The sequence below is a fragment of the Electrophorus electricus genome, chromosome 9, assembly GCF_041902795.1.
Source record: "Electrophorus electricus isolate QZ-2024a chromosome 9, ASM4190279v1, whole genome shotgun sequence".
Classification (NCBI taxonomy): domain Eukaryota; kingdom Metazoa; phylum Chordata; class Actinopteri; order Gymnotiformes; family Gymnotidae; genus Electrophorus; species Electrophorus electricus.
Genome location: NC_137505.1, coordinates 6523918 through 6550854, shown reverse-complemented (window position 1 = coordinate 6550854; position 26937 = coordinate 6523918). Strand labels below are relative to the sequence as shown.

The 26937-nt window shown below is 44.1% G+C and overlaps 1 protein-coding gene across 2 annotated transcripts; it reads left to right on the top strand.

Annotated features, from left to right (window-relative positions):
* Nucleotides 1-1764: 1764 nt before the first annotated feature.
* On the top strand, nucleotides 1765-26932 carry uxs1 (UDP-glucuronate decarboxylase 1). 2 transcript variants are annotated; one of them, XM_027022089.3, is made up of 15 exons: nucleotides 1765-2008; nucleotides 10251-10278; nucleotides 10910-10958; nucleotides 11828-11871; nucleotides 13390-13450; nucleotides 14225-14405; nucleotides 15591-15695; nucleotides 16471-16530; nucleotides 18245-18366; nucleotides 22681-22800; nucleotides 22958-23001; nucleotides 25218-25278; nucleotides 25508-25565; nucleotides 25675-25778; nucleotides 26181-26932. In XM_027022089.3, the coding sequence occupies exons 2-15, from the start codon at nucleotides 10274-10276 to the stop codon at nucleotides 26310-26312; spliced, it is 1146 nt and encodes a 381-aa protein (XP_026877890.1). In that variant the 5' UTR covers nucleotides 1765-2008; nucleotides 10251-10273; the 3' UTR covers nucleotides 26313-26932. The 2 variants fall into 2 exon arrangements, with proteins under 2 accessions (XP_026877890.1, XP_026877889.1); XM_027022088.3 differs by lacking the exon at nucleotides 1765-2008 and adding an exon at nucleotides 4417-5483.
* Nucleotides 26933-26937: the final 5 nt, after the last annotated feature.

Sequence of the window (26937 nt, the reverse complement as noted above, 5' to 3'; positions counted from 1 at the left end):
ACAACAAAAAAAAAACTCTCTGGCCACTTTAAGTAGAAATAGAAACTGTACAAATACAGACTGTACCCCATTTCCTGTCACACAAATCATATAACTAGGAATATAACAAATAAATAACTAGGAGGCCTAATTCATACGCTCTTGACCAATGGTCAGTTGACAGTCACCCATTAGGTAAGAGCTGCCTGCCAACATAGGACTTTGAACTTCTAGGATTAAAAGGAGTTGGATTACTGTTATACGATAGTCATTGCAGTCCTCCAATGATACAGGGAATCCCTGAAAAAAACCCTAATTGTTCAAACAAGCGAATATCCCATAAACTAGACTAGTTGATGATCCATCACTGGAGAGGCAATATTAGTAGTGTTTGGCAGTATATCCCAACAAAATGCCACAGGTTCAGTTAGAACTTTCTTCTCACCGATGGCAAAACGAACTATAGCTACCTGTCTGTGATGTTTACACTGGTGGTGCTCAGCAAATTGACAGGGGTCTGTAGGTATTGGGCATTATGAATGAAAGGACCTTTCATTAGGTTACAGACACAGTTTTAACAGCTCGTCGGCAATCTGTAACAGAATACATCTTTAAAGAAATCCTCCAAACCTTGAATAATGACTTAATAATGACGTTCAAAAACAGACCGGAGATTTAACTATTGTGATGAAATATACCGTCCGTAATTCAAATTAGTCTATACATTAAAACAAAATACAGATACTTGATGGAAAAATTATCACGTGAAGATGATGCACATGCTGAAAAAAAATAATACTTGAGCATTCTTATATTTTTTCCAATTTTTTTTTTTTTGATGTCTCCAAGAAAAATTCTCATTACATGATGCAAATTGTTAGGATGAAACAACACTGCCCCTCATTCGTCTCCTTATCCTTACTTTTGTCATATACCAATTCACGCCACTAGAGGTCACTCTCACGAGTGCCAGCTGATTATCTTTTTAATAACTGGGTGAAGTCTTATTTTTGTTTTTTCAGCATTTCTTATTTGTTTTCTTTGTTTGGCCAAAGGTGCTCGATTACCAATCGTAACAGCTTACTCTGAGATCAAAACATCTCTATGGAAAGGTATCTAATTTTAATCTAAATTCCGTGTAAAGTCCATAGAGTAACACTTTATCATGGGGTAGCATACCTTCAACCAGGATAACATGGACCGTTTTTCTGTTCCAGAGATTCATGGGCATAATCCCTCTGTGCACGAGGAGATGTCTGTTGATCCAGGGATGTGTATGGCAGGCAGAGTTAGAGATGATTTTGTGATAGTAATAATGTTATTTATTAAAACACAAACCTTAAATCTTTATGCAATCTATGCAGTCAAACAATGGATACAAGCCAGTTTACTATCAGTTTCAATGCTGTAGCCAACACCATTTTTCAAACTGTGTGTATACACACACACACACACACACACTTCTCCCAGTTTGCGGGTCACAGCCCCTAGTGCTCCGGTTACCATGGGCACCACAGTTGCCTTCACCTGCCACGTCTTTTCCTGCTCTCAGTCCTTTTGATCTTTCTCAAGCTTTTCATGTTCCTTCTTCCCCATGTTGCTGCCACTCGGGATTGTTACGGCCCTGTTGTTTATCCACTACCACTATGTCTGGTTGGTTAGTCATTAACATCTTGTGTCTTAAGGTCCACGGGACCTTTGCACGGTCATTCTCCAACACCTTTGGGGTTGTATCCCACTTAGACCTTGGAACTTCCAGCCCATACAAGGCACAGATGTTTCTGTACACTATGCCAGTAAACTATGGCATTCCATGTACAGGCTACCTGCCGGCATCTTCATCCCACTGTTGTGAGCTGGATTGGCTCAGGGCATCTTTGCACAGCCTGCATCTTGGGTCCTGCCTGGCGTGGTACATCCCAGCTGCTATTGTTCTCATGTCTAGCACTTGTTCTGTTGCTGCTATGATTGGTGCCTCTGTGCTGTCTTTCAATCCAGCCTTTTCCAGCCTCTGGTAGGATTTCTCCAGGTATAGTATGTGTGTGCGTGTGTGTGTGTTTGTGTGAAGAAGATTCCAATACAGTGTACTCTAGTTAAGATTAAAGTTAAAGTGTAATATTTTACATCAGTGAATATTTAAATTGGATTCTGCATTAGATAAGCAGTATCTGATCTTATCCTTGCACATGCTGATGAATTATTATAAGGACAAGCTTGAATGACTTTCTAATTGGATAGTAATATCAGTGTCCGGCGAGCAGGAAATGTGTCCTAAATTAAAGATGCAGAAGGTATCCTCTGCCCTCATAACTAAACCAGGTTTACTGCGAATTCACCTATCTACAGTACATGCTCTCTCATCTGCAGCCTAAGTAATAAACATCCTTTTGGGAGAATTGTGTAATTTGCCTATGTTAAATATGCTGAACTGCATATAATGGGAAAATGAGTGAACTCTCCTGTTATTTTGAAGGTTATGTGATGTTTGAGGAGCAATGTATCCATATTAAATTAGCATTACTTAGTAGTGAAAAATGGATTGAGATTTACAACCACGTCATGTATAAGACATAAGATTCATCTGAAACACCCTTAATCCCACTATACTGTTTCTAATTTTGTATGTCCTACTGGATGTGTTCAGTTGATTCTACACCACACATATACACCCACAATGAAACACAGAGTTGAATGTTATGGGAGACAGCTCCAAATAGCCAACATTAAGACTTATTAATACATTATTTTCCTTTACCAATACTTCTAGATTTTATTTTCCATATAGCATATTGTGTGAACTAGCAAATTTTAAATAAGTTTTCTTTTTAGAAAAGCGATGAGGAATATGCCCCATATCCTTGTCCTGTTTAGAGTCTGTCATTAAACCCTTATGCATGTCAGTCATTGCGGCGCAAAAACTGGCTTTTTCTTCGTATGGTTGCTCTGGATCTTAAATCTGTCACAAGAACTGATACTTTTACACCCTCCCCCTGAACACGTCTGAGTTTGTTTATAAAAATGATGGCCAGTGTGTTTGGCAGGATGTGTGGTTGCTGTTTAACAGTCTCTGTTGTATCCTAGTGCTAAAAATAACCCTTTGACCTACACTGATCCCACATTGTGGCTAAAGGAATTAGTTACAAGATGGAGAGATGTGGTAATAGCCTTGTGGATAGGCTAAAAACACTTGTGCTTTTTAATCTCCATCGCTACCTATGTTTTTGTATGAGAGTTCCCCAACTGCCTACACAGACATATGTGGCTGTACTGGCAAAGTAGAGATGAAGATTTTTACACGTTTCAGAATGTGTAAAATATGTGATTTTTCATAACTACCATCTACAGGCAAAACAGCAGCTCACGTGAAAACCGCTGCATTTTCTTCGTTTTTCTCTTCTCTCGAGGCAGTTAAGCCTTTATTGATTCATAAGTGACCTAGGCTCGCTTGTGCAAAATTAAATGTACTAATCTAGTAGCCTAACTTAATATGCCAGCTGTCTATAAGTGTAAAAGGAGTACAGACACTGAGGCACTGGCTGCTTTAACCACATAGTGAGAAACAAGAGGAAATCGCGTCTGATGGAAAACTACTGGAAGAATGAAGCCTATGTGGTGCCCTGCCGTGCAGTCTGAGCTCTGGAGGAACGAAGCCTAGGTGGTGCACTGCCGTGCAGTCTGAGCTCTGGAGGAACTAAGCCTAGGTGGTGCCCTGCCGTGCAGTCTGAGCTCTGGAGGAACGAAGCCTAGGTGGTGCCCTGCCGTGCAGTCTGAGCTCTGGAGGAACGAAGCCTAGGTGGTGCCCTGCCGTGCAGTCTGAGCTCTGGAGGAACGAAGCCTAGGTGGTGCCCTGCCGTGCAGTCTGAGCTCTGGAGGAACGAAGCCTAGGTGGTGCCCTGCCGTGCAGTCTGAGCTCTGGAGGAACGAAGCCTAGGTGGTGCCCTGCCGTGCAGTCTGAGCTCTGGAGGAACGAAGCCTAGGTGGTGCCCTGCCGTGCAGTCTGAGCTCTGGAGGAACGAAGCCTAGGTGGTGCCCTGCCGTGCAGTCTGAGCTCTGGAGGAACGAAGCCTAGGTGGTGCCCTGCCGTGCAGTCTGAGCTCTGGAGGAACGAAGCCTAGGTGGTGCCCTGCCGTGCAGTCTGAGCTCTGGAGGAACGAAGCCTAGGTGGTGCCCTGCCGTGCAGTCTGAGCTCTGGAGGAACGAAGCCTAGGTGGTGCCCTGCCGTGCAGTCTGAGCTCTGGAGGAACGAAGCCTAGGTGGTGCCCTGCTGTGCAGTCTGAGCTCTATGAATAAAGCTCTGTTATCATGGTGGATACATCTGCACTCGATTAATGTCCCCTTAGTAAATTCAGTTATGTATGTAAACAGAAATAACTGAGGCGAGTAGTGGCGTGGGGGGAACACATCGTATGTGCCTGATCTTGATTTAAGACTTTAGAGGTTCTGGTTTCAGAGGTTTATTATCACGAGTTCTGGCCGCCGGTGTAGTCGCGACGCTGTCATTTCTGCTATCGCGGCAGGGTACTTAATCGATAGCCGAACTCGCTGGTGTTGTGTACGGCCCGCCTCACGAGCTAAAGCTGTTGCTCTTATTTCAGTTATTAACAGACGCCGTTGCGCTCTTATTTCAGTTATTAATAGCCGGTAAACCGGGCCTTCCGTAGCAGAGCGAGGGACCGAGCTGATCTCCGCATCGAGAAGGAAAAAGAAAACGGAACTGTTGTAACGCCAGTAACGTCTTCACTGAGGCGAGCTAACCTGGCTAACCTGACTAACCCTAGCACTACGCAGGACTTCTTCTTGGCTCCGGGGAGGGCGCCTCTTTTACTGACCTGTAATGTTTCAAGTTAATTTTCCACAAAGCTGAGCTAAGTGCTGCGTTGCGAGGACATTAACTAGGCTAGCTGGCTGGCTAACTGGTTAGCTTCGCCTGCCTCGCCTCAGAAGCCTGCGTTGGCGCGCTTCACCTGGGATTCAAAAATTAAAACTCAGTCGCGCAGATGAAAGTGTGTCTGCAGGACAGCTAACCGACTGGCTGTAGGTCTGCAGGACAGCTAACCGACTGGCTGTAGGTCTGCAGGACAGCTAACCGACTGGCTGTAGGTCTGCAGGACAGCTAACCGACTGGCTGTAGGTCTGCAGGACAGCTAACCGACTGGCTGTAGGTCTGCAGGACAGCTAACCGACTGGCTGTAGGTCTGCAGGACAGCTAACCGACTGGCTGTAGGTCTGCAGGACAGCTAACTAGTTAATCGACTCGGTTCACGTATCATGTCCTAGCCGGTTGTGGAGATCGGGGTGTCAAACTCCCGTTCTGTTTTTCGAGAGGAGGTTAAAGATTTACGTGGAGTTTGAGCAACGCCGCCTTACTGGAGCGTCTTCACTCCCCGTTTAAATGATGAACTGGTGATAAAGGAGCGGGATGCGGATACCCGTGCTGATCAGCGCCGTTAACCGAAGAATTATGAAGCTGCTCGTGGCGCTCGCGCTAATCGCATACATTGTCTGTGAGTAGACCCCACTTAAATAATTATTCTCACCTTTGGAATGAACTTTATTAAGGTCCTGATCCACATTTCTGATTCTCTCTCTCTCTCTCTCTCTCTCTCTCTCTCTCTCTCTCTCTCTCTCTCTGTGTGTGTATGTATGTATATATATATATATATATATATATATATATATATATATATATATATATATATAATGTATATGTAGCGCCTATGTATAGAGGGTACAGACAGGGACATCTTTCATATCCTTTACCCATTGTATCCATCTGTTACTTTTAAGTAATATTTGAAGTATAGGTGGTCCAAGAGTACCTGTGTACCTGTTAGGTGATGTACTGCAGTGCTTCTGTGTGAGCAGGGCACACGAGGCAAAGGCAGTATATCGCTAAACTTTGGTCATGTGTAACCTAGCACACTGAATGTTTGGTGAGACAATACTATATTAAGTTTTCCAGCTGTTCCATCCATACTTCATTAAGGTCTAGCCTGTATACAGTCTGAAAAAAATGAGTCTGAACCTGTTAGACTTGCTTTTACTGGGACAAGTATTCCTGTCCAGTCTAGATAAAGCCATGTATAAATACATGTTTGAAATCTCAATAATCCTCATCGAACATGTAATTAGTTTGTGATCAGGCATTTTGTGCCTACATTATTGGAAGAACTGTGTGTTTTTGTTTTTTGGTGGGGGGGTGTTTTTTTCTCTTCTCTTTGTTTAATACGTACTTTGGTAAACCACAGTATTTGTTCAGGGAGTTCAGCGTATACCTTTTCTGTTTTCGGTGAGGCCTGCCAACAAGCAGAGAATGTGCAGTAATGGGACATGAGCAATAAACTAAGACTGCGGTGGTGTAAAACACACAAGTCTTGATCAGTAGTCACTTATATAAGAGGAGGCAGTAATGAGTATAGAGTAGGCCTCCACAGTCTCTTCCAGAGTTATGAAACCATAATAAACCCCCTAGTCAAATCTTCAGATTCTTTCTAGCTTGGCTAATATCTCTGCTTGTGTTCATTTCAATTTAAGCAGTAAGCCTGCTTTACTGAGATGTATAGATTGCTTTTTTTTCCCTTTTTTCTTGTTAACCCTGCTTGTGAAACTGTGTTGTTTGAGATCCCTTCTGCTGTTTTTGTAGGTTGTGGTCTCCATTCTGACTGAAGCAGCACTGGGCTACTCAGCAAGTGTAACCAGGTCGACCGGGGTGCAGAATATCCAGAGCAGCTTAGTCATTTTAGGCCACTGCCACCTACCAGACAAGTTTAACTGACTGGCAATTTGTATTTCCATTATGTTGTGCTTTTGCTTGGCTAATTTAACATGGGGCTTGGCCTACGGTTTAGGGTTGGGCACACTAGTGCCCAGATATGTATGTTAAGGATTTAGCTGGTGTGTTGCTAATGTGCAAGGAGTTTGCCTTGTAATTGGTTTACATTTAATATGAAGATAGTTCTCTCAGTCTACACGATAATTAGACCTTTTTCAGCTAACCCTGAGGTTAAATATGGTTTCATGTAATATGGTCAACTGTAACCATATTAAATAAGTTAATTGAGTATATTAATTGAATATTTGGCATATCAGCTTTGGGAGAGCATTACATTATGTAGCAAGCTTGCATTCCTGATTCCTATTGGCACACCAGATTAGTTATCTGTTTGTTTAATAAAAAACAAATCATGAAAAAATAATGTCTTCATGTGTTGCTGTAGGCTGCTATCTTTCTGCCACGACCGCTTGTCTTTAGACATGGAAGGGCATAGATGTGAGTACAGGGAGCGGTTCTGCTTCCCGCACAGTCAGGTTTTGAGAATTTGGTGTTTGGTGTTCCTCAGGTGGCCTTCGTTAGTGTCCAAGCATCTGTGTACAGTAGTAGACGAGTTGAGGCTGACAGCAGCCTTCCGGAGTGTTGACGCCCTGGAGCTCGTCTGGCTTCACACGTGCTCAGTGTTGATCAGCAGCCAAGCTGTTTGTCTCCCGTCAGGCCGTCGATCTGCCCCAGGTGCTGTTGCCGCTGGATTGGTGTTTGTTCTCTCATCTGGCCTGGTTCCAGGCACCATTGCCGCAGTATTTCATATGCAGTAGTTGCCTGTTTCACAGGAGGTGGCACATCTGCTGTTGTCCCCTTTGTTTGATACCAGGGCCCTGCTGGTCACATGGATAATGCTGTTGAGTGCAGTTAAAACAGCAGGACAGGACTTTTACTTCATCTGGTTGTCGATGTTACTGGTGGGCACAGATGCAAACTAAATGGTTTACTTTCAGTAGTGATGCAAATAATGTCTTCATATAGGGAGCCTGCACTGCTGAAAGTGTTGTGTATATTCCAAAGCCTCAAGGCTATATTTGTGTGGAAGGTGATAAGTGATTGGAGTGCACTCAGATGTAAAAAGCCAAATTCGCAAAGTAAAAGTCCTGCCATGATTCTGTTTCACACAGCAGGCTTTGCTGGTCAGCGCTCAGGGTCCAGCACAGTTTGGTGTTTTTCCCGGCTCACTTTCAATTAATCCATTAATTAACAGGTTTAGTAGGTATAAATGTAAATGTAGGTGTGATGGAGCAATAAAATCCCCAGACTTTAGCTAATCAGTTGTTGAAGCCAAACCCTGGTGAGGGTATTTACATTCTAAACCAGAACTATCTATCCCCGGATGCACTGTGCAAACATTGGAACTGAAGCAAATTCTTTCACAGCTTCTTCTTTTGACTGTTTGTTTTCCCTTGTTGAAGTAATCCAACCCTGCTTGAGTTGTGTTGAGGATGGGACTGCTCCACTCCTCCTGTAAGAGGACAGATGTAGCTTTGCATTGCAAGTCATTACCGTGTTGAAAGAGTTTTGTGAATCAAAAGGGCCCAGTTGGAGGCGCACCGACTTCCTAACATCTGCATATGCTTTCCGTTGAAAAACACACCAAAAATCTTGTATTTTATTTTGTTGATGTTTATTTCTAATATTTCATTGTGGCAGTGTTAATTGTTTTATATTATAGATCCCCCACTCGCCCAGATAAAGTTTTGGACACCTAATACACATAATTCAATACTCCAAGGAAAGGGGTTACCATGAATATAACTAGCATAGATAACCTCTCTGCTGGAAAAGAGTTCATTTGTCTTGCTTTAAGATGGTTTTAACATATGCTGGTTGTATTCATGGGAAAATCACAAGAAAATAAGCCATGAAATATGCACACAGTTCATGTCTGTTGGGTAGTCATACTTATTTCTGATGTCTGCTTTGATGGTCCATATTTATAAGAAGTGATTGCACTCTATTCCGTATTCAAATGTGTATTCGAGCACGTGGGCATTGCTTTAGGGTTAGGGCGGTTCATCCTCAGATCTAGAATGTCCTAGAACCTTAAATATACCTTCATTCCTTGCTTGATGTGATGAGATTAAAGATCGGCCCGCACTTGTTTTACCAAAATAATTTTTCTTTGTTGGATCATATGGTCTTGTGTAATGATTTGTGAGAGAAACGCACATATCTGGCCACAGGACAAACAGCTAGGGCTGAAACGATCACTAAAAATCATCAGTGCAAATCATTTGCACCAAAGCTTCATTTAATCCATATCCACGATATTCCCCATCATGCACTGCACGAAATATGTGCAAAACATCTATCAAGCCAAAAGTATATTAAGTAGATAAATACTAGGTTCTTTAGTGCGTGACTCGGGAGCTCAGGCAGTCCTGACGCCGGTATTATACGGAAGGTTAGCTGACAGTGGCTAGATCGATAACTACGGGAGATTGTTGAATTGTACCGGAGCGATTAATCGTGTTTATTGACAGACACGTCAGATTTTACATTTTGGCTATGCAGCAGCCAGGCATTATAACTAGAAAACGGACGGAAGTAAGTTACGTTACATACAATTGCATTTCGATCGAATGAATGAATGAACAAATATACTATATGAATGAATGAATGAATGAATGAATGAATTAAAAAATATATACTTTTGTACACTGAGCAAGTAATAAACCACTCTGTGCTCTGCGAAATACAGGTTAGTTAACGGTATGTTACTGCTTTCACACAGATGTTGAGGCCCACTGAGTGCACCGGAAAGGTTAGAGAAAGTAGCAAGTGGCAAATTGTGTTTTGGTGTGTTGTGTGTGGGTTTTTTGTTTGTTTGTTTGTTTTTGTTTTTGTTTGTTTTACCTGGTTTATATTTCTCAATTTTTTATGTTTGCTATTCATATCAACAGCCACTTAGCATCGCTACACCAGTTATTCAAAATAATATTTAATGTCTCCATTTACTAACGGATGAGTGAAAAAAAAGATCATGCAAAAAAACATAATTTAAAAATAATTCTTAAATGTACTTATTTGTTTTTGAATTTCAGGAAATCTTTTATTTAAAACCCAAAATGTAATATGGCACTTAAATACATTAAATTAGGGTTAGTTTTGATAGACGCTGTATGAATCACAGACGCTTTCAAAAAAGCTCATGAACCAATTGTCAGATGGCACGGTTAAAGATTAATTTGCCATTTTACTTCCTAAATAACACCAAAATGTGTTTGAGAGAGAAAGACGGACCCAGGCAGAGGGGATGCTGGGAATTGTTAGAAATCGTCTCTCTGTTCCCCATGCGTTCGTTTTCTGCTCCACTTCTCCTCTCTCGGCCGGATCGATGGGCGAGTTGCCATACAGTGTGAAACGCTGGAGGTCAGTTTGCCTGTTTGTGCTGCATCCTTAACTTCTTACTGACATTGTCTTGTTTTCTCCCATCCTCTCGTTTCAGCTGTCTGGGGAACCTACACTAATATGAGGTAAAAAAATTTCAATTTTTTTCGGCTTGCAGCTAATTTCACGGTTTTAATCCACTTGACGCAGGTTTGCAGATCTGTCTGAGTTCATGTATATGTTTATCTTGAAGTGGAGTTTTTGTTTGTTTTCCAGTGGAAGTAATGACCATACGCTGGGGTTAGCAAGCAACTCTTGTGGTAGCTTCATTGCAGTTTATTTGCACATTGCTAATGAACAACTCTGTTAGGCTTGTTTTCATAGAAATAGTTCTGTAGTTCTATATAGCACAGCACGCTGCACATATCGGACATAAAACAGTGACCAGGTAATAATAAATACAATAGTGTATAAGATGAATGCAAAAAAGACATGATGTATGTGATGTAGTAATTCACTGTGTTTATTTAATGATGAATACTGACTAGAATTATATACAGGGACAATGTGTACATAGTATGCTACAGAGATGTGTAAATACTATTCACAGTATGTCAGTGTGTGTAAGTGAGGCAGCCTGGTACAACAGTGCGCCTGTGACTCTAGCCTCTGAAACACACGCATGACTCCACCAAATGCCTGTTGGAGCTCTGTGCGGGTGAACTTGCATGTGCGTTTCATTCCCAGACCCTCCTTTGCCCGTTCACTTGCCCACAGGTCCATCCAGGAGCATGGAGAGATGAAAATCGAGCAGAGGATAGAGGAGGTTGGTGAGAGTGCACTGCCCCTGCGCGGCGCGGCCCGTTCTGGACCCACGATGCACCAGTTGTTCTGTTTTGCTTTGACCCGGACACGTTTGTCTGAACCTGAGGGCACAATTCAATGACTACTGCATATGAAATAGAATTTATAACCATATCTGTGTTCACAAGTCTAATAGGTCGTTTCCTCATAATTAGTTCTTAGCCACAGTGGTGTTCTCCATAAATGACTCCAACTACTTCTGACCTTTTCAGTAACTGCTGAAATAAGCTTGCCATGAAAGTCCTGCAGCCAACCCTCTTGTTGCCTGACCTATTTTTACAACATCCTATTTTAAGGAGAAATAAGTGCTTTTAGATAAGGAAAGACAGAAGAAGGGACACCTGCCTCGGTGTTTAATGATGGTCTTCCAAATCTGACGTGTTTACTGCATACTGACTGCGTTTTGATGCAGGCTTCCAGTCATCTAGTGTAGCCGCGGGTGACGCACTAATGTATTAATCGGTCTCGCCCACACGTTAAAGCCTCCGACGAGATTCATATCGTTTACGTCTTTCCCTCATATCTCTCTGACCTTGAGGTTGAAAGCGTTTTGTATGCGTATCGTGGGCAAGGCCAAACTAGCTTTAGACAAGATGACATTTGTGACCGTGTCTGTTTGTTTGGTATTAAAGCAAGACTACGGTAGGAAATGTCAGGGAAGCACCCCAACCCTGAAACTATCACTCCTGGATAATTATAACATTTAGTCTTGTTTGTTTGTTTGTTTTTATTTTGTTCTCCTGCCCCAGCCTCTGTCCTGTCCGTCAGCTAGTTTGCGGACTTGTGGGGGGGGGTTGACTTGGTGTTCTTTCTCCTTTTCCCTGGTCGCAGGCTGTGGCGCCGCTGAGGGTGAAGATTCGGGATCTGGAGCTGAGGTATGGTTCCCAGTGTTCCCGCAGCTCTCTGTTGTCATCTGTCTCTCCTTTCAGAACCTTTACGCTCCCGTGCATCAGCTGAGACGCGGCGTTCTCTCGCGTGTCCGCTCTGTGTTTTGGAAAAACTGCTGTTGAGCGGTAGCCTGCTGCCGGAGTGTGAAATGTGCTCCGATGGGTGGGAGCTCATCTAGTTCAAACTGAATGGAAATATCCCTAACCCATTTTCGAGTGCAAGATCCCTACTGCTAGCCGGATAAAATCGCCTCCACTGGATTTCCACGCTCGTGTTCCAAAGCGAGTGTGGCCTTTCCGAGTTCACTCAGATTACGTCAGGCATGTAAACGGATGGTGCCACAGGTGAACGGGGGACCTAGGGAGGGAGCTCACACACGCACGCACACAGACAGACAGGTTCAGCATCCCACCGCTTCCTGTCCTCGCCGGTTATTTCTAAAACCTCATTCGGCGTAAACCCATCCCCCTCACCATCTCACAGACTCCCCTTCAGAGAGGTGAAGCCTCTCGGTGAGGATGAAGGCCTCCAGATGGAACACACAATAAAATATTGATTTTGGGGGGGGACCTGAACCTTTTTGAGCTGGTCCCAGTCTGCTCCAAGGGACATCTGCCAGACCACATGTGGAGTAATGAGTCCGAGCTGATTACTTGTATGGGCACACTTCAGGCCATTTGACCCCCTAATAAATTAAAAGCACCAGACCTCCAGGCCCAAGAGGTCACACGGTCGTGCCCAGCAAAGAAGCTTTATGCCTGGGCACACGTCACGCAGTTTGTCCCTTTAAACCGCCAGGAGGGATGGCTAAAGGTCGGAGCAAATGCCAGTTCCCTGCATCCCAGAAGCATCTGGCATCAGGTTTATGCGTCCGGCACACTGTACCGTCTCCAAGCAGGAGAGGGAAAAGGGACAGCCGTTTCTGACCTCCGATCCCCGCACGTACACCTCGACCCATGCGTGTCTGCAACTGCTCCCTTGTTTCCCAGAGCTGCAGTCCAGCAGATATAGAGATGTGCTCTGTGTTTACAAGCTTGAGTGAGGAAAGCTGGCACTAGAATCCTTAAGACACCAGCATGGACCAGCACCTCATCCCCTGATGATCATTTAATTATCATTTCTAAAGCCTCGACTTATTTAATTATTCATTTGTCTGTGAGGCCAGTGTTAACCGAGTACAGCAGCTTGCCGGCTGTTCTATTCTGAGCCTGCAGTTGTTCATTAAACACAATTAGGGTTGTTCACAGTGAAAGCTTTCTCTCAAAGCATTACTGTGGGGGAAAGGTTTCCATCCTGGTTCGTTAAGGTCCCGGCAGCCATGGACACGTCGGCTTCGTGTACTTTCACAAGCTGTCTGCTGATTGGGTTAGAAACACACCTAAACTCTTCAGGCTAATTACGTCTTGTGCATGAAGAGGTTTAAGGGACCAAGTGGTTAGAAGAGATTGCTGTTACGTTGCACTCCACGATGAATGAATTTAATTCCAGTTTTCTTTTATTTCCAGTCTGACTCAAAAGTACCCGCCTGTGAAGTTCCTGTCTGAGAAAGATCGGAAGAGAATCTTGGTGAGACTACAGCGCTCTCTCCTATAGCCATTGTACCATTTGCGTTATCAGAGCAATGGTCAGAGATTCGCTTGCATGTTTAGGATGTGCCTGTAGCCAGTCTCTCTTTCACGGCAGACGTGGTGTTGACAGATTTAACTCTAGACACTCAGCTGACGACGCATGACACCCTTTCGTTAGCAGCTATTTAACGGCTAGCCGTTCACTTTTGCTGCTTCTCCGTATAATCGTCTTATCTCCTCGAACTACATGACTGACTTATTTGAAAAGGGCAGCGCTGTGAGGGAGGGTGAACCGGTGATCAGACGGCATTCTAAATCTTTCTGGAAGCCGTAACCGAGTCCCAGGATCCAGTGGTTATTTTCTGCACACTGGTTTGACATGGGTAACTTGGCGCGCACCATGTGGGTGGGCGAGTGTTTAAAGTCAGGTGGGTGGCGTAGTTTGAAGACGGGTCTGTTGTACCCACAGCCCGATGTTGGCAGGATCTCACCACTTCCCTGTAGAGCCCCAGTCCTTTCACTAAAACCACACACGTCTTCGACTGAGAAACCAGCCTTAATTAGTGAAAACAGCCACTTCTCAGCAGGGTTGGCTCGAAAACCTTGGGTCTGGGTCTGTGGGCAGTTGCTTAACAAGGCTTATGTGGGAAGTTGCTAAATCTTTAAAGGTTAGGGTCGTGATTAGGTGTGCAGCAGAGTAACGTAGCTTTTTAAAGTGTTTGTTTTTTCTTTTAAAGTGGGCTTATAATGGCTGTCCCCTGTTTGGCTCCAGATCACCGGAGGTGCTGGCTTCGTGGGCTCCCACCTGACCGATAAACTGATGATGGACGGCCACGAGGTCACTGTGGTTGACAACTTCTTCACTGGCCGCAAACGCAACGTGGAGCACTGGATCGGCCACGAGAACTTTGAGCTCATCAACCACGATGTGGTGGAACCGCTCTACATAGAAGGTGAGCGGGTTGCCAGGTCTCCGTCCCTTTAAGGGATTAGTGTTCTCCAGGTCCACGCTCGTCAAAGTCAGTCCTCAATTTGCTCCTTTTTCTCTGAATACTATATTTATGCTGTCTGATTGGATACTTCACACTTTCTTTGGTATTTGTTTGTTTTATTTGGGACGTTTGCATTTTGCACTCTCATTTTAAGATGAAAAATGGTCAACTAACAAACAAAATAACTTGTTTGCGAGTGTACAGTGTGCAACTTTGTCCTTCCTGAAAATCAATGGTGCTGAAACTCTAGATTGTACTTTCAGTAGTTCTCAAACTGATTATTGTATTGATTATTAATTATTGCCTTCTACATTTGCCTTCCTAATGAAATGCAGCCAACTTTAGTGTGTTCAGAAGCCAGTTGCTACATTACTAACACACAGTAATATCTCACGATTCATTACCCCCATGGTTCATCAGGTACACTGGAAACCTGTCTTTTCTGGTGTATTATTCACATTTAATATAATTTCTGGTTTTACCCCTGACTATCCTTTTAAATAAACCAAAAGAAATGCATATAGTTTAAAAACCAAATGGAGGATAATGTACCCAAGACTAAAGAACAAATGGTTTGCTTTTTTTGTTGGTTTTTTTTTTTTTTTTTTTTTGGTGGTGTTACTTGGAGCAACCTCGATGTCCTTGCATCTCTGCAAAACCTCTGGAAGCAGAACGGCGTTCTCTTTCACCTCCTTAAATCTGCTGCTTGTATCCGGTTGCATCAGGCAGAATGTTGCTTCAGTGTTGTCGATTGCGCAACATGTCCTCCTGGCATCCTGCACCAGACAAAAAAGAGCCAGATAGACACTGAGTGCTTGATGAGAGACGGGTGTGTTCCTTCACTTTTGTAATGGTGTGCACCCCAAGGCAGTCTAGGGTCTAGTTACTTTCTTTGGGTGCATACGTTAGTGGGATCAACTTTGGCATAACAAATGACAGTTGGTCTGTTTTTATTTGGGGTTTGTTGACTATTTTAAACAAGTTCCTCTTATTTCAGTTTTAATTATTATTGTATATGTGTGCTGTTATATGTGTAAATGTGAGTTTGTGTTCCAACATGTAAAGAGAAGATCTGTTATAAGTCTTATACAGTGCTACACTCGGTGTAGTTTATTTTATGTAAAAACTTCTCTCTCTCCCCTTCAGTGGACCAGATCTATCACTTGGCCTCTCCTGCATCTCCACCTAATTACATGTACAATCCCATCAAAACCCTGAAGACCAACACTATTGGCACCCTGAACATGCTGGGTAAGTCGTGCTTCGGGACAGGGGCCGCGTGCGGTTCCTCTTTCCCTGTTGGGCAGTGTGTTGGTTGCTCACTCCGAGAGGTCGTGGTGGTGTTCATTTCTCAGTATTAAAGTGGCGACGTCTCTGTAACCCTTTAACACTTAGTGAGATTGTCACGTAAATGTGTTTCTCTTTAAAGACCCACTATGGATTCATTTCATCTGTCTACTAACATGGACTGTTTTTTGTATGTACTTTCCATGTTGGCTAGAATTATAAAGCAGCAATTTTCAGTGATATGAAATGTCTTTGAAAATGTCCACAGATGTTTGTGAGAACCTTAAATCAGTCACATACTACTATAACCATCCTAGCCAGTGAGTTTTCTGAAAAGCTGAATTTCCTGATTTTATGCATGACTGTCCAGGACTTTGTGTTATCGTTGTATTGGAAGGTTGGGTTTCCTTACAGTACAGTCGCACGCCTGGAGTGTATGTGCCATCTAGAACAATGTGTCATATAGCAATGTGAATGCAGTGTGCATATAGCAGTCTGGTCATTTCTATCACAGTGTTCTTGGGCTTTCCAAGAGAGTCCACAGGCCACTGGAAACTCATCAGGATTTGACTAAAATGAACTGAACGCCGATCGTCATTGTCTGTCTGGTGTTCGGTCGCTTCCTGGACTGGCACTTCTGATCTCCCACCTGCCCAACTGCGATGTCGAGCTGAACTGGGTGGGCTTTTCTGTGGAGCTGCCACAGCCGAGCTGACTTTCTCTTCCTCTCCACCCGCAGGTCTGGCCAAGCGAGTGGGTGCACGGCTGCTTCTGGCATCTACGTCGGAGGTGTATGGAGGTAAGGGGCGTGCCCCCCACCCTGTGCTCTGTGAGGATAGCAACAAAGTGTGTTGCAATAAGCACTGTCTGTTACCCGGCAACCAAACTCCAGTGAGACTGGTTTTCTCCGTGTCCAGTAGGGTGGACGGTAAATTAGTGATGATTGTAAACTACAGTTAAGCCAAGCTGGTAGTAAGCTGCTGTGGACAGTCACCCTTCCTGGCTGAAACGCTCAGTGTACTGGGTGTCAGCCATTCTGGAGAGATGCAGGAACATGGGAGTTGTACACTCTAGGACCAGCGCAGTCCGTTTCCTGCCGTCTGCCCTCAGTGCTCTGGAAGCCATCCAGAATTTTCCCAGATTGGCTGAGGAAACCTGGACTGAGCAATTTAATGTTTTTATTTTCACTAACTGCCGTTGCTAGGTGCCTGTACGAGGCTCCGATTATACCTACCCAAGCATGCTGGCCGACTTGTTTCTCTTATTGGCTCAAACCCAGATCTGCTGGACTCTTTCAAGAGTTACCTCATCCACGTTACCTCAGACTTCTACATGTTTCAGCATTGTTATTTGATCATTTTTCCTTTTTCTCTCATTTGTTGTGAATCTACTGCTAATGAATGCAAAGAAGTTTTGGTATGAAAGCATTAAGAGCCAAGTAGTATGGTGGTAGTTGTAGTTCAGCTGTACATTGGGCGTTGTAGTTCTGCAGCACGGTGGGTGGGTATTTGTAGTTTAGTTGTAATGGTTGGTTCTGTCCAGTGACTGTTCAGAGAAATTGAGTTTGATCAAAGCTTGGTTATAAGTAGTCATAGAATGTTAATTAGTTGTGAATTAATTTGTACATATTGAAATGAATGTTTTAACCTTGTTGCTTGCAAACTGAGTTTTTGGCAAAAAAGTAATACCACAATTATTTGAAGGTTGATTAGAAGAGCGGAGTTGTTCTTAGACCCATTTCATCTACATCAGCTCACAAATCTGTGAAAAAGAATTTGGATAAAGGTTGACAAAGTTGGCCATTGGTAAAGATCGACAGAGTACATGGTACAGAGTACATCTTTTAATAATTACTGAAATGTTGTTTCTTCTGTTGAACTATTATGGTGTGTGTGTGTGATTTAATCATATCTTTTGTGCATTCATCTTGTATTTATTGTGCATTGTATTTATTCTATATAAAAATCTAAACTGGAAAACGAAGCTGGCAGGATGAAGGGATGATCTGAGTGGCTGTTAAACATCTCCCTTAATCCCAGCTGCAGTTATTACATTCACTAAGATTCCATAATTAGTCTCTTGTCACCAGAGATTACACGAAGCACCAGACCAATCTGTAGCAATTATTCGATACGCCTCTTAAAAGATGGAATGGGTTTCTCGAGTTGTCAATCACTGTCAGATTTGACTGCTGGCTGAGCGTTCTGTATTTTTGCAAGTTGCACACTTTTTTTTTAAAGAGGGTTTACAAAGTAAACATTGCAGTTCCTCCTTGACAGATGAAATCCATAAACAGACTATTAAACTATTCCAGCAGTTCCAACAGTGTGAGGTGTGCTGACAACATGTAGCAGTTACCGCTGCTTGCTAAAAACATCGGAACGCCTGGTAAACCTGGTCGCACCAGACAGAGCGACCGGCAGGGCTGACGTGAAACCCACAGCTTTGCGTAAGCTGTACACGCTGCAGCTACACGTGTGTTCATGCGTGCGTGCGTGCATGTGTGTCTTCAGACCCGGAGGTGCATCCTCAGAATGAAGACTACTGGGGCCACGTGAACCCCATCGGCCCGAGGGCTTGCTACGACGAAGGCAAGCGCGTGGCCGAGACCATGTGTTACGCCTACATGAAACAGGTAAGCTGAAAGTCCCACAGCCCCAAGCGCCATTTCTTGAGGCCGCCTGTGACTACCCAGCTGCGACACTCTCTCTTTTTTACTGCGTTGTTTCTTTCGTCTTTATTAATCATCGTTTTTCAGTAATCCATAATTTCTAAGAAGGATGTAAGGGAAGGGCAAATTGCACTGTGAGTCAGTTTACAACCAAAAAAAAGAATCAAACACCGATTACTGAAGGTCAGTAGCTCATCTGTCTTTGTGCAGCAGTGAGCTGTTTGATTGATTGGTGTTTGAGGGTATATAAGGTCCACGCCTCAACTTGGCAGCAGATTTGGGTGCTAACGAACACGGCCCCTCGAGCAGAGGTTATGTTCAGTGCCCCCAACCCCATTTATGAATCAGGGCTCTGGCCAGTAGAGTAAAGTAACTGAAGCAGGAGAAGGCAGCTTCTCCTGATGATTTTGAAAGGTTTTGTGCTACTAGGGGATAAATGGGACAAAACAACACAATACGTCTGAAAGGTTTTGGGGTTTTTTTGTTTGGCTTTCATTTAACCCTGATCTGTTGTTTTAGACAAAAGTGTGTTGATCTTTCAGCTAGAGCTATAAAGTTGAGAAGAGCCTAGAACTCTGTAGAGGCTGCCTGATCCTGCAGGCTGACTGCAACTGATCATCATCTTGCATTTCAAAACTTTAAACTGGCAGAGATCTCGGACACCATCAGGTGCGGAACAGTTGCAGGACACTCCCTCATTTTCTGATTTCTCTCCGCTCACTGGTTTATTAACATCAATAGCTGAAGTTATGCTCATGATGAAAACGAAAATAGAAGTGACATGTAGCGAGCAGGATGGCAGTGCCACAGCTCTCTAAGGGGAAACGCTACTCTGAGCTCTCCGCCCGTGGGTGACTGCACTGTCAGGGACGTTGGCAGCGCATCAGTGCTAACGTGGTGCCTCCCCGGTGTGACAGTCTGTGAGCTAAACAAGACGTTTCCTCACACTCCCTCTCACCACCAAACACGCGGTCACGTTATATATGGGAAAGACTGACATGCCGTTCATTAGTGGACATCTTCCAGACAGAGTTGTGAGTTTGTTCCCCCTCCTCAATCTCAGCTTGCAGCTCGGTCAGACCTGTAGGATTCAAAAGGACTGGATTACAATGACAATTTCAATCTGTTCTGGAGTCACGGATGCTTTTTTTAGCCCCCATGTTGTCAGTCTTAACAGAGCTATAGTGAAAATTCTTGAGGACGACTTTTTTTTTTTATCACCCATTGTTCACAAGAGCCTCCATCAGAATCTCCACCAGGGTCACTGCAAACACCACCAGGTTCCTCAACATGCACCCCCATCTCCTCCACATTGTAGGAGACTTTTAGGAGAATATGGAGAAACTGGCATATGTGGGGGGCTACGTTGTCTCTGCCCATCACAGCTAACCCAAAGGTTTTACTTTTAAAAAAATGTTTAAAATAAATAAATAAATAATAAAAAATACAAAATTTGCAGGACACCCCCCCCCCCCGTCCTCTTCATCCTCCTTAGACTGAAAAACCTGCCCAGCCACTCCTGTATCATCAGATGCAGCCTTGTCCTTCATCTCCCAGACAACACAGAGCTCAGTATGTTCAGTCAGCACTACTGATAACCGCTCCAGATCCCTGCTTTAGTACAGATTATACTAACAGCTCTTTTGACAACAATCCAAGACCCAGCAGGCCAATAAGATCCACTCATTCCTGTTTTGATCAGTAGTGGATGCAATCAGCCTTTTTCAGCATGCACAATGAACAAGTCTAAACTGATATCTGTAGCACATTGGGTCCCAGACCACACAGGGGGTTCTGCTACCAGCATAAAGGATCTCGGGCTAACGCCAGGTCTCTGGCTAACCAGTGTCTTCTCGCAAATGACCTAATACGCTCATGCAAATGAGATTTAGTGTCTTACTGAAGCATGGCAAGCAGAAGGCAGTAGTGCAGCTGTTCTCAATGAGACAGCCTCTCCGAGCTTCAGCTGGATGAAGGGCAGCGCGGTAGCTGCTTTATTCACAGACATTCCTCTGCAGTTCGTTCTTTTGAATACCTGTTTTATACTGGAATGTGCTTCTGGAATCCTATTTGAATAATTCACAGACCTTCAAATTGCAGTGAAAAGTTCACTGATGTCTTTACATTTATGTCCACTGATTATGACTGTCATCAGAAGAGGTGATTTTAACATCCATATAGATGATTACAGGGAAAATGATACCAAAGAACTTTCTGCTCCATTTGATACTTTTTGGTCTTTACACCATATCAGAGAAGCCACACACTCCCAAGGTCAGCTGCTCTCTGAGTCTAGTCGTTGCTAAAGGTCTCAGTTTTTAGCATTTTTGTTAAGGGTTAGGTCCCCTCTGATTATTTTTAGATTTTCTTCTACATAATGAGCTCTCTAGATTCTAAAAGCAGCATGTAAATAACCATCTCAACAAATTTTCAGTCAGGTTTGTGACTCCACTGTAGTACTGAGAATACCCTCATCACAGATCTACTAAATGATGTTCATCTGAATACTGACTGTATTTGACGCTGTAAATAGTGTAGTATTTCTAGACAGGTTGAAAACATGTGTAGGACTATCAGGAATGGTCTTTACGTGGTTTTGAATTTTATTTAGATAGCAGGAGTTAATTTGTCAGGATCGGTATTTATGAATCGGATGAAATGTAACATGCCGATTCCTTCAGGGCTCAGTCCTGGGTTCTTTTTTTTAATTTATTCACCATACAGTTTTATTAGGACAAATTCTACAACGCAACTAAATTTCTTATTGCAGCTGTGCAGGTAATTCCATCGTAGTGTGCGTTTTTCTAGTTTTCTTTATCACTACATCTATTCATCTCTCTCTCCTCCCCCTGTCTCTGACCTCCTGTCTGTGTCCATCACATTAGTGAATGTTCTGGAGCCATAAGCCAATATGGAAAGTGCAGCTGTGTCACCTTCCAGGCCCCGAGTTCCCTCCTGCTGGCACCTAATTAGTGGAATGTGGTACACATCTCGGGCCTCCCTGTCATAAGCCTGTCATCTCTGTTTAACCACACACACACACACTTATAAAAACTTGTTGTGTATAATCTGAGGTTATGTCTTAACATCTTCATCTGTTAAGTACTTCATGCTTGCCCAGTTGTCCCTCCCTTCGGCTTGTGTCTACGGTCAGACAGAAGCAGTAGACCCAGTCCTGTAGTCAACACTACAGCCTGCCTGAATTCAGCCTAGGCTGGACTGTCACTGCCCCTGTACATGTCAGGACTATAAATTCCATCTCCCTTCAACAGTAAATCCTAAGCAGTCATCAGGTCTGCAGCCTGAATGGATTGGCCATAAGATTCCTCACAGCTGAATAATGACAACAACACAGGCTTGTTTAAGCAAACCAAGGCCTCCCTTTTATACAAACACAAGCCTTATTTAGATGGTCAGTCTGAAGAGATGTCGGGCATGACCCAATAGTGAACATTACTAAAATTATTGCACTAGCTGATGAGACGGTGCACTTAACGTCATCTCTCTGAAGGAAGCAGGCTGAATTGTCACTACTGTCACTGCCCCAGTACATGTCAGGACTGTAAATACATTTCATATCTGACACACGACCATGACACTGGATGGATGGTCAATGCCCAGGTGAACCTTCCTGGATGGTCTGAATGCCAACGCTGACTGAGGACCGTAGCTGTATGGCTCACAGTTGTCATAAAGGCTGAGAAGAATTCTTGGTTTTTACTAGAAGAGCCTAATGCGGGTGTGAGGGACTCTAGCCTCCACAGGTCTGGACGCCTCCATGTCTAAAGCCCTCTCTGTTTGAACAGGTGTGTAAGCAAGCAAACAAACAAACAGATGCTGAAATGACGTGTTTGTCTTGATACCACACGGTCTGTTGGGTTGGAATTTTACATTGCCCTCTGTGGCATGTAATGACATTCACAATAGTCACTGCAGTCATCACTCTGTTAAAAACCACAGTCCTGACTCACTGTCCAGTGGTAACGTTCTCCAGTATAGTGAATCTAAAGGAAGTGGCCTGCCATTGTGAGTCCCTTTAAAATCTCTATCTCTGAGTGTCAAGATGACGCCAGTATGTCTCTCTGAAATATATTTGTGGTGACGGTGTGCTGACGTGGCTTTTTTTTTTTTTTTTTTTTTTTTTTTTAATCTTGGAATCTGACATTGTCATGGGAATTTTGCCTGCTTCATTTATCCAGTTACCAACTTGTGGAGTGATGGACGCTATTTCTAGGATTAGAATGTTTTAGGAATGTGACGGTCCGGTCTGTCTTCCAGGAGGGGGTGGAGGTGCGAGTGGCGCGGATCTTCAACACGTTCGGGTCCCGCATGCACATGAATGACGGCCGCGTGGTCAGCAACTTCATCCTGCAGGCGCTCCAGGGCGAGCCGCTCACGGTGAGGACTTCGCGCCGGCGTCCCGGTTCACTAACGGACCACTGCACACGGCGGAAGTAAACGTTTCTCAGAGACAAAAAAGAATAATATATCGCAGCGTTTGCGTTGCGGCTGGAGCACGTGCGTGGTGAAGCAGTTTTGATGTTCTCTGCTTTAGGTGTATGGCACAGGATCTCAGACCAGAGCGTTCCAGTATGTGAGGTAGGCCTGTGTGTGTGTTTGTGTGTGCGCTCATCCCTTTATCCACTGTACACACAAGGCAAAATTCATTCTGACACAACGCTAATAGATTTTCTTTACGCAAGTTTGTAGTGCCTGCACAGACAGGAGCCAGACACTCGCGCATGCTTGTGCAATTTGTCCATCTTCCTCCTTCTTAATCCCTCTCTCTTCTGGTAATGCTGCAGTCTACTTGAGTTTTTAGTTACAGCTGTAACTGCTGGTCTCTGCAGTAACAGAAACCCACCTGCACAAAATCTGTCAAACATTTAGTTTGAAAATGAGCATACTTAAGACTATGCTTAAGATGTCTGCACTCTGGGAAGGCAATTTTACTGTGTGTGTGTGTGTGTGTGTGTGTGTGTGTGTGTGTGTGTGTGTGTGTGTGTGTGTGTGTGTGTGTGTGTGTGTTGCATGCAAACGATACGACAGTTTCACCTTCTGAATGCATATTTAATAGATTTGCATATCTAACAGAATAAAAGAAACCTTTTTGTTGCATCTGAGCTGCACAAGGCTGTTGTGCACATGGGGCGTGTTTTGACAATCAGCTGAAGTTATGTTGATTTAGTCCTGTGTTTACCCAAAATGCTCCGTGTTTGCTCTGATCCTCCGAGGGCTGTTGCCAGGCCCAGTCGTTCCACAGCTTTGATGGGATTAATCATCTTTGATGGAATTAATCATGCTCTCAAGTAATTGTAGAAAAAAGCTTTTCAGAGGCAGAATGGCTCTTTTTATATAGAAGATGACTGTATTTGCACCATAACCTGACAATACCTTGCTTTGGTTGAGGGGAAGTTATTAGTTTATTACTGGACTGTGGACCCATCTCGATGTGCTAGCTGGAGCCTGTTAGCCTGATGATGGTAAAAATTAATGTCATGAGACCTTCTCTAGTTGTACTTTATGCTGACTCTTCTCTCTCTTTCTCTGTCTCACCAACTCACCCAGTTCCACAGCCATGCTAGCCAACGTCCATGAAACCAAGCACAGGGACAGGTTTTCCAGACAAGTTTAGTTGTGAGCATCGTGTGCAGACGACCTTATAACTTTTTTTTAATCAAGCCTTCCGTCCACAGAGGTGTTTGTGCTGAGGGTCTGAAAAGATCAGAGCAATCATTGGCTGCCGGAAGCTCCGTACTCTCAGCCATGCAGACGTTCATCTGCAGCTCCAGGGGGCGGGGCCTCCAGACAGGAATGGGGACCTCTGTAACCTTGAATGCAGGATGCGGCACCTGCTAAACACAGCCCCTGTTTTTTTTGACTAAAGCACCTTTTTTTCCCCCTATATGAGAGACTCTGGCTGCAGTGCAGTATCTGTGCTCACATGCCATGATGGTGTAGATGTCGGCACAGAGAAGGTGATCCGTGAGCCATACTGTGGGAATGTAAGTGCTGGTCCCCTGTCATACAGGAGCAGTGGGAATGAGCTGGCCCAGGACGTCACAGACGGCAGCCGTGTACGTGTTTGGGCGATGTTTTCCTGGCACGATCTTGGACAACTAATACCACCGCATGAGTCTCTGAATGCCAACGGCTACTTGGCAATCCTAGGTCATGTGTACCCATTTGTGTTCTTCCCCGAAGACAGAATCATGATGCTTCAGATTTTTGAATTTTTGTTGAGGTTTTGGGGGTACAAATTATTCTAGTGCAAAATTTTACTCTTAAGTCTGTAAATAATGTTGTTTTGTAGCAGGTTATGCCCTAAACACTGGCAGGATCGCTGGGCTGTATTCTCTGAACACTTCTTTTGTCAAACTGTACGCCGTGACTGCACTGCAGCTTCCGATGGCACAGGTTTTCTGTTTACTTGCCGTTTGCTGCAGGAGAGTTGAGCTTGACGTTGAGAACTTTCTAGCTTGGAGATAAAGGTGCCCCCTCCGAGCAGCTGCTGCTTCCCTGTTCCCTGCTTCCCAAGGTTACCGGTGCACTACGGTTTATTAGACCCATGTTTGTGAATAACAACGCGTGGTTTCGTTTTGTTTTTTTCTGCATTAATTTTCGAGTCTGGATGAGTGGACTGCTGTAGAAGAGCTTACACACTTGCGCAGCCAAATTAGCAAATTACCAACGACTCTGGCTTTATAACGCGTGTGTGTGTGTGTGTGTGTGTGTGTGTGTGTGTGTGTGTGTGTGTGTGTGTGTGAGATGCACAATAACCCACTGGATCGTTTTCTCTTCTTCTACCCCTGCAGTGATCTGGTGAACGGCCTCGTGGCCCTGATGAACAGTAATATCAGCAGTCCTGTCAACCTGGTGAGTGTGTGTGTTTGGTTAGTTATTATTACACTGCAGTTCTCTTCTAGTTCAAAGTCCCTGGTTGATCTTTTGTTCCTCAACCGTTTTAAGTCTGTTTGTCCATGCAATATTGTTGCCCCTTTGACTGCACATTAAGCGTGAGGTCCTGAGGGTAAATTTCTTTGCTGCCGTCTGTTATTGATCATGTTATTGATCAAATCTCTCCAATCCTCCCCTCTACTTTCAGGGAAACCCTGAGGAACACACCATATTGGAATTTGCTCAAATGATTAAAAGTCTTGTTGGTAAGCAGCAAGTCAGGCCATATAAACAGCCCCTCCACCCCTCGTATTTCTCTCCTCGTGCCATGTCTGTGTTTGAGAGTAAAGGGCTCATTTCAAACTGCCCCCCCAGTGAGCCGCAGCCACATCCAGTTTCTGCCAGAGGCCCAGGATGACCCCCAGAGACGCAGGCCAGACATCCGAAAGGCCAAGATGCTTCTGGGCTGGGAGCCTGTGGTGAGCACTTCCCGCCACACAAACTCAAACTCCCAAACTCTCACAGCCGAGTCAGTGAAACAGGACTCTGGGAGAGAAGACAAATCCTTGGGGGGGGGGGGGGTAGGAGCTTGACTCTCTCTCCTCTGACCCATTCATGACTAACTGTTTCACTTATGAGTTAGATTAGCTAATTAATACTGTAGAAAAGTATCACCTGCCCCACATAAAGGTCTTGCAGAACTCCTTTGTTACGTGTGCGTGTACCTGGAGGATGTGTAATGTAACACCTGTTACGTGTGTGTGTGTGTGTGTGTGTGTGTGTGTGTGTGTGTGTGTGTGTGTGTGTGTGTGTGTGTGTGTGTGTGTGTGTGTGTGTGTGTGTGTGTGTGTGTGTGTGTGTGTGTGTGTGTGTAACTGTAGGTGCCGTTGGAGGAGGGGCTGAACAAAACCATCCAGTACTTCAGTAAGGAACTGGAGCACCAGGCCAATAATCAGTATATTCCCAAACCCAAAGCCGCCCGCATGAAGAAGAGCCGACCGAGGCACAACTAAAGAACGGGGCTTCTCAGGGATGCTGGGATACTGGAGGTCTCTAGGCCTCCGTCAGCCATTGTACACAAGGGGTCATTTTCCCTTAAAAAAATTGAACATTTTCTTGAGTGGGTTTTTTTTTTTTTTTTTTTTTTAAGCAGCTGTAGTTGAGAACTGTCACGCTTGCTTTTCAGACGTTCCCCAGAAACGACAGGACTGAGCCTCTCCCAGAAACCTCGCCACGCACTTTGGTTTCCTCACACATTTGTTATTTCAGAGAAAGCTGAAACCTTCGCATTGTTTTTTGTATTTCCAGGCCGCGCAGTTTTGAGTGCGATAACTCACTGACACTATGCTGACTGATGTATGTTTTTGAACAGGCACCTCTTTGCAGTGATTTATTACGGACGCTAGTTATTTCTTGTTTTATCATGATCGTGCTGCACAGTAGAGACCACCTCATTAGCTCATGGTCTGGAACATACCGAGAAAAGAGGATGGAACTATGGGAAATGCTTACTTGCTTTGTTGTAGTGTGATACTGGGCAAAAGGTAGTGATAGCATTATACATCACATACATCTCAGAATCTTTTACAGATTTTGTGGGGGAAAGCTATTTTAATAAAAATATTTACATTGATTTGT

Bases quoted from the DNA above. Each gene is read 5' to 3' on its own strand.
- uxs1 (XM_027022088.3), top strand. From the start codon at position 5,399: ATGCGGATACCCGTGCTGATCAGCGCCGTTAACCGAAGAATTATGAAG. The intron at 5,484-10,250 runs GTGAGTAGACCC...CTCTCGTTTCAG, and splicing joins GCTAATCGCATACATTGTCT to CTGTCTGGGGAACCTACACT. The intron at 11,872-13,389 runs GTATGGTTCCCA...TTTTATTTCCAG, and splicing joins ATTCGGGATCTGGAGCTGAG to TCTGACTCAAAAGTACCCGC.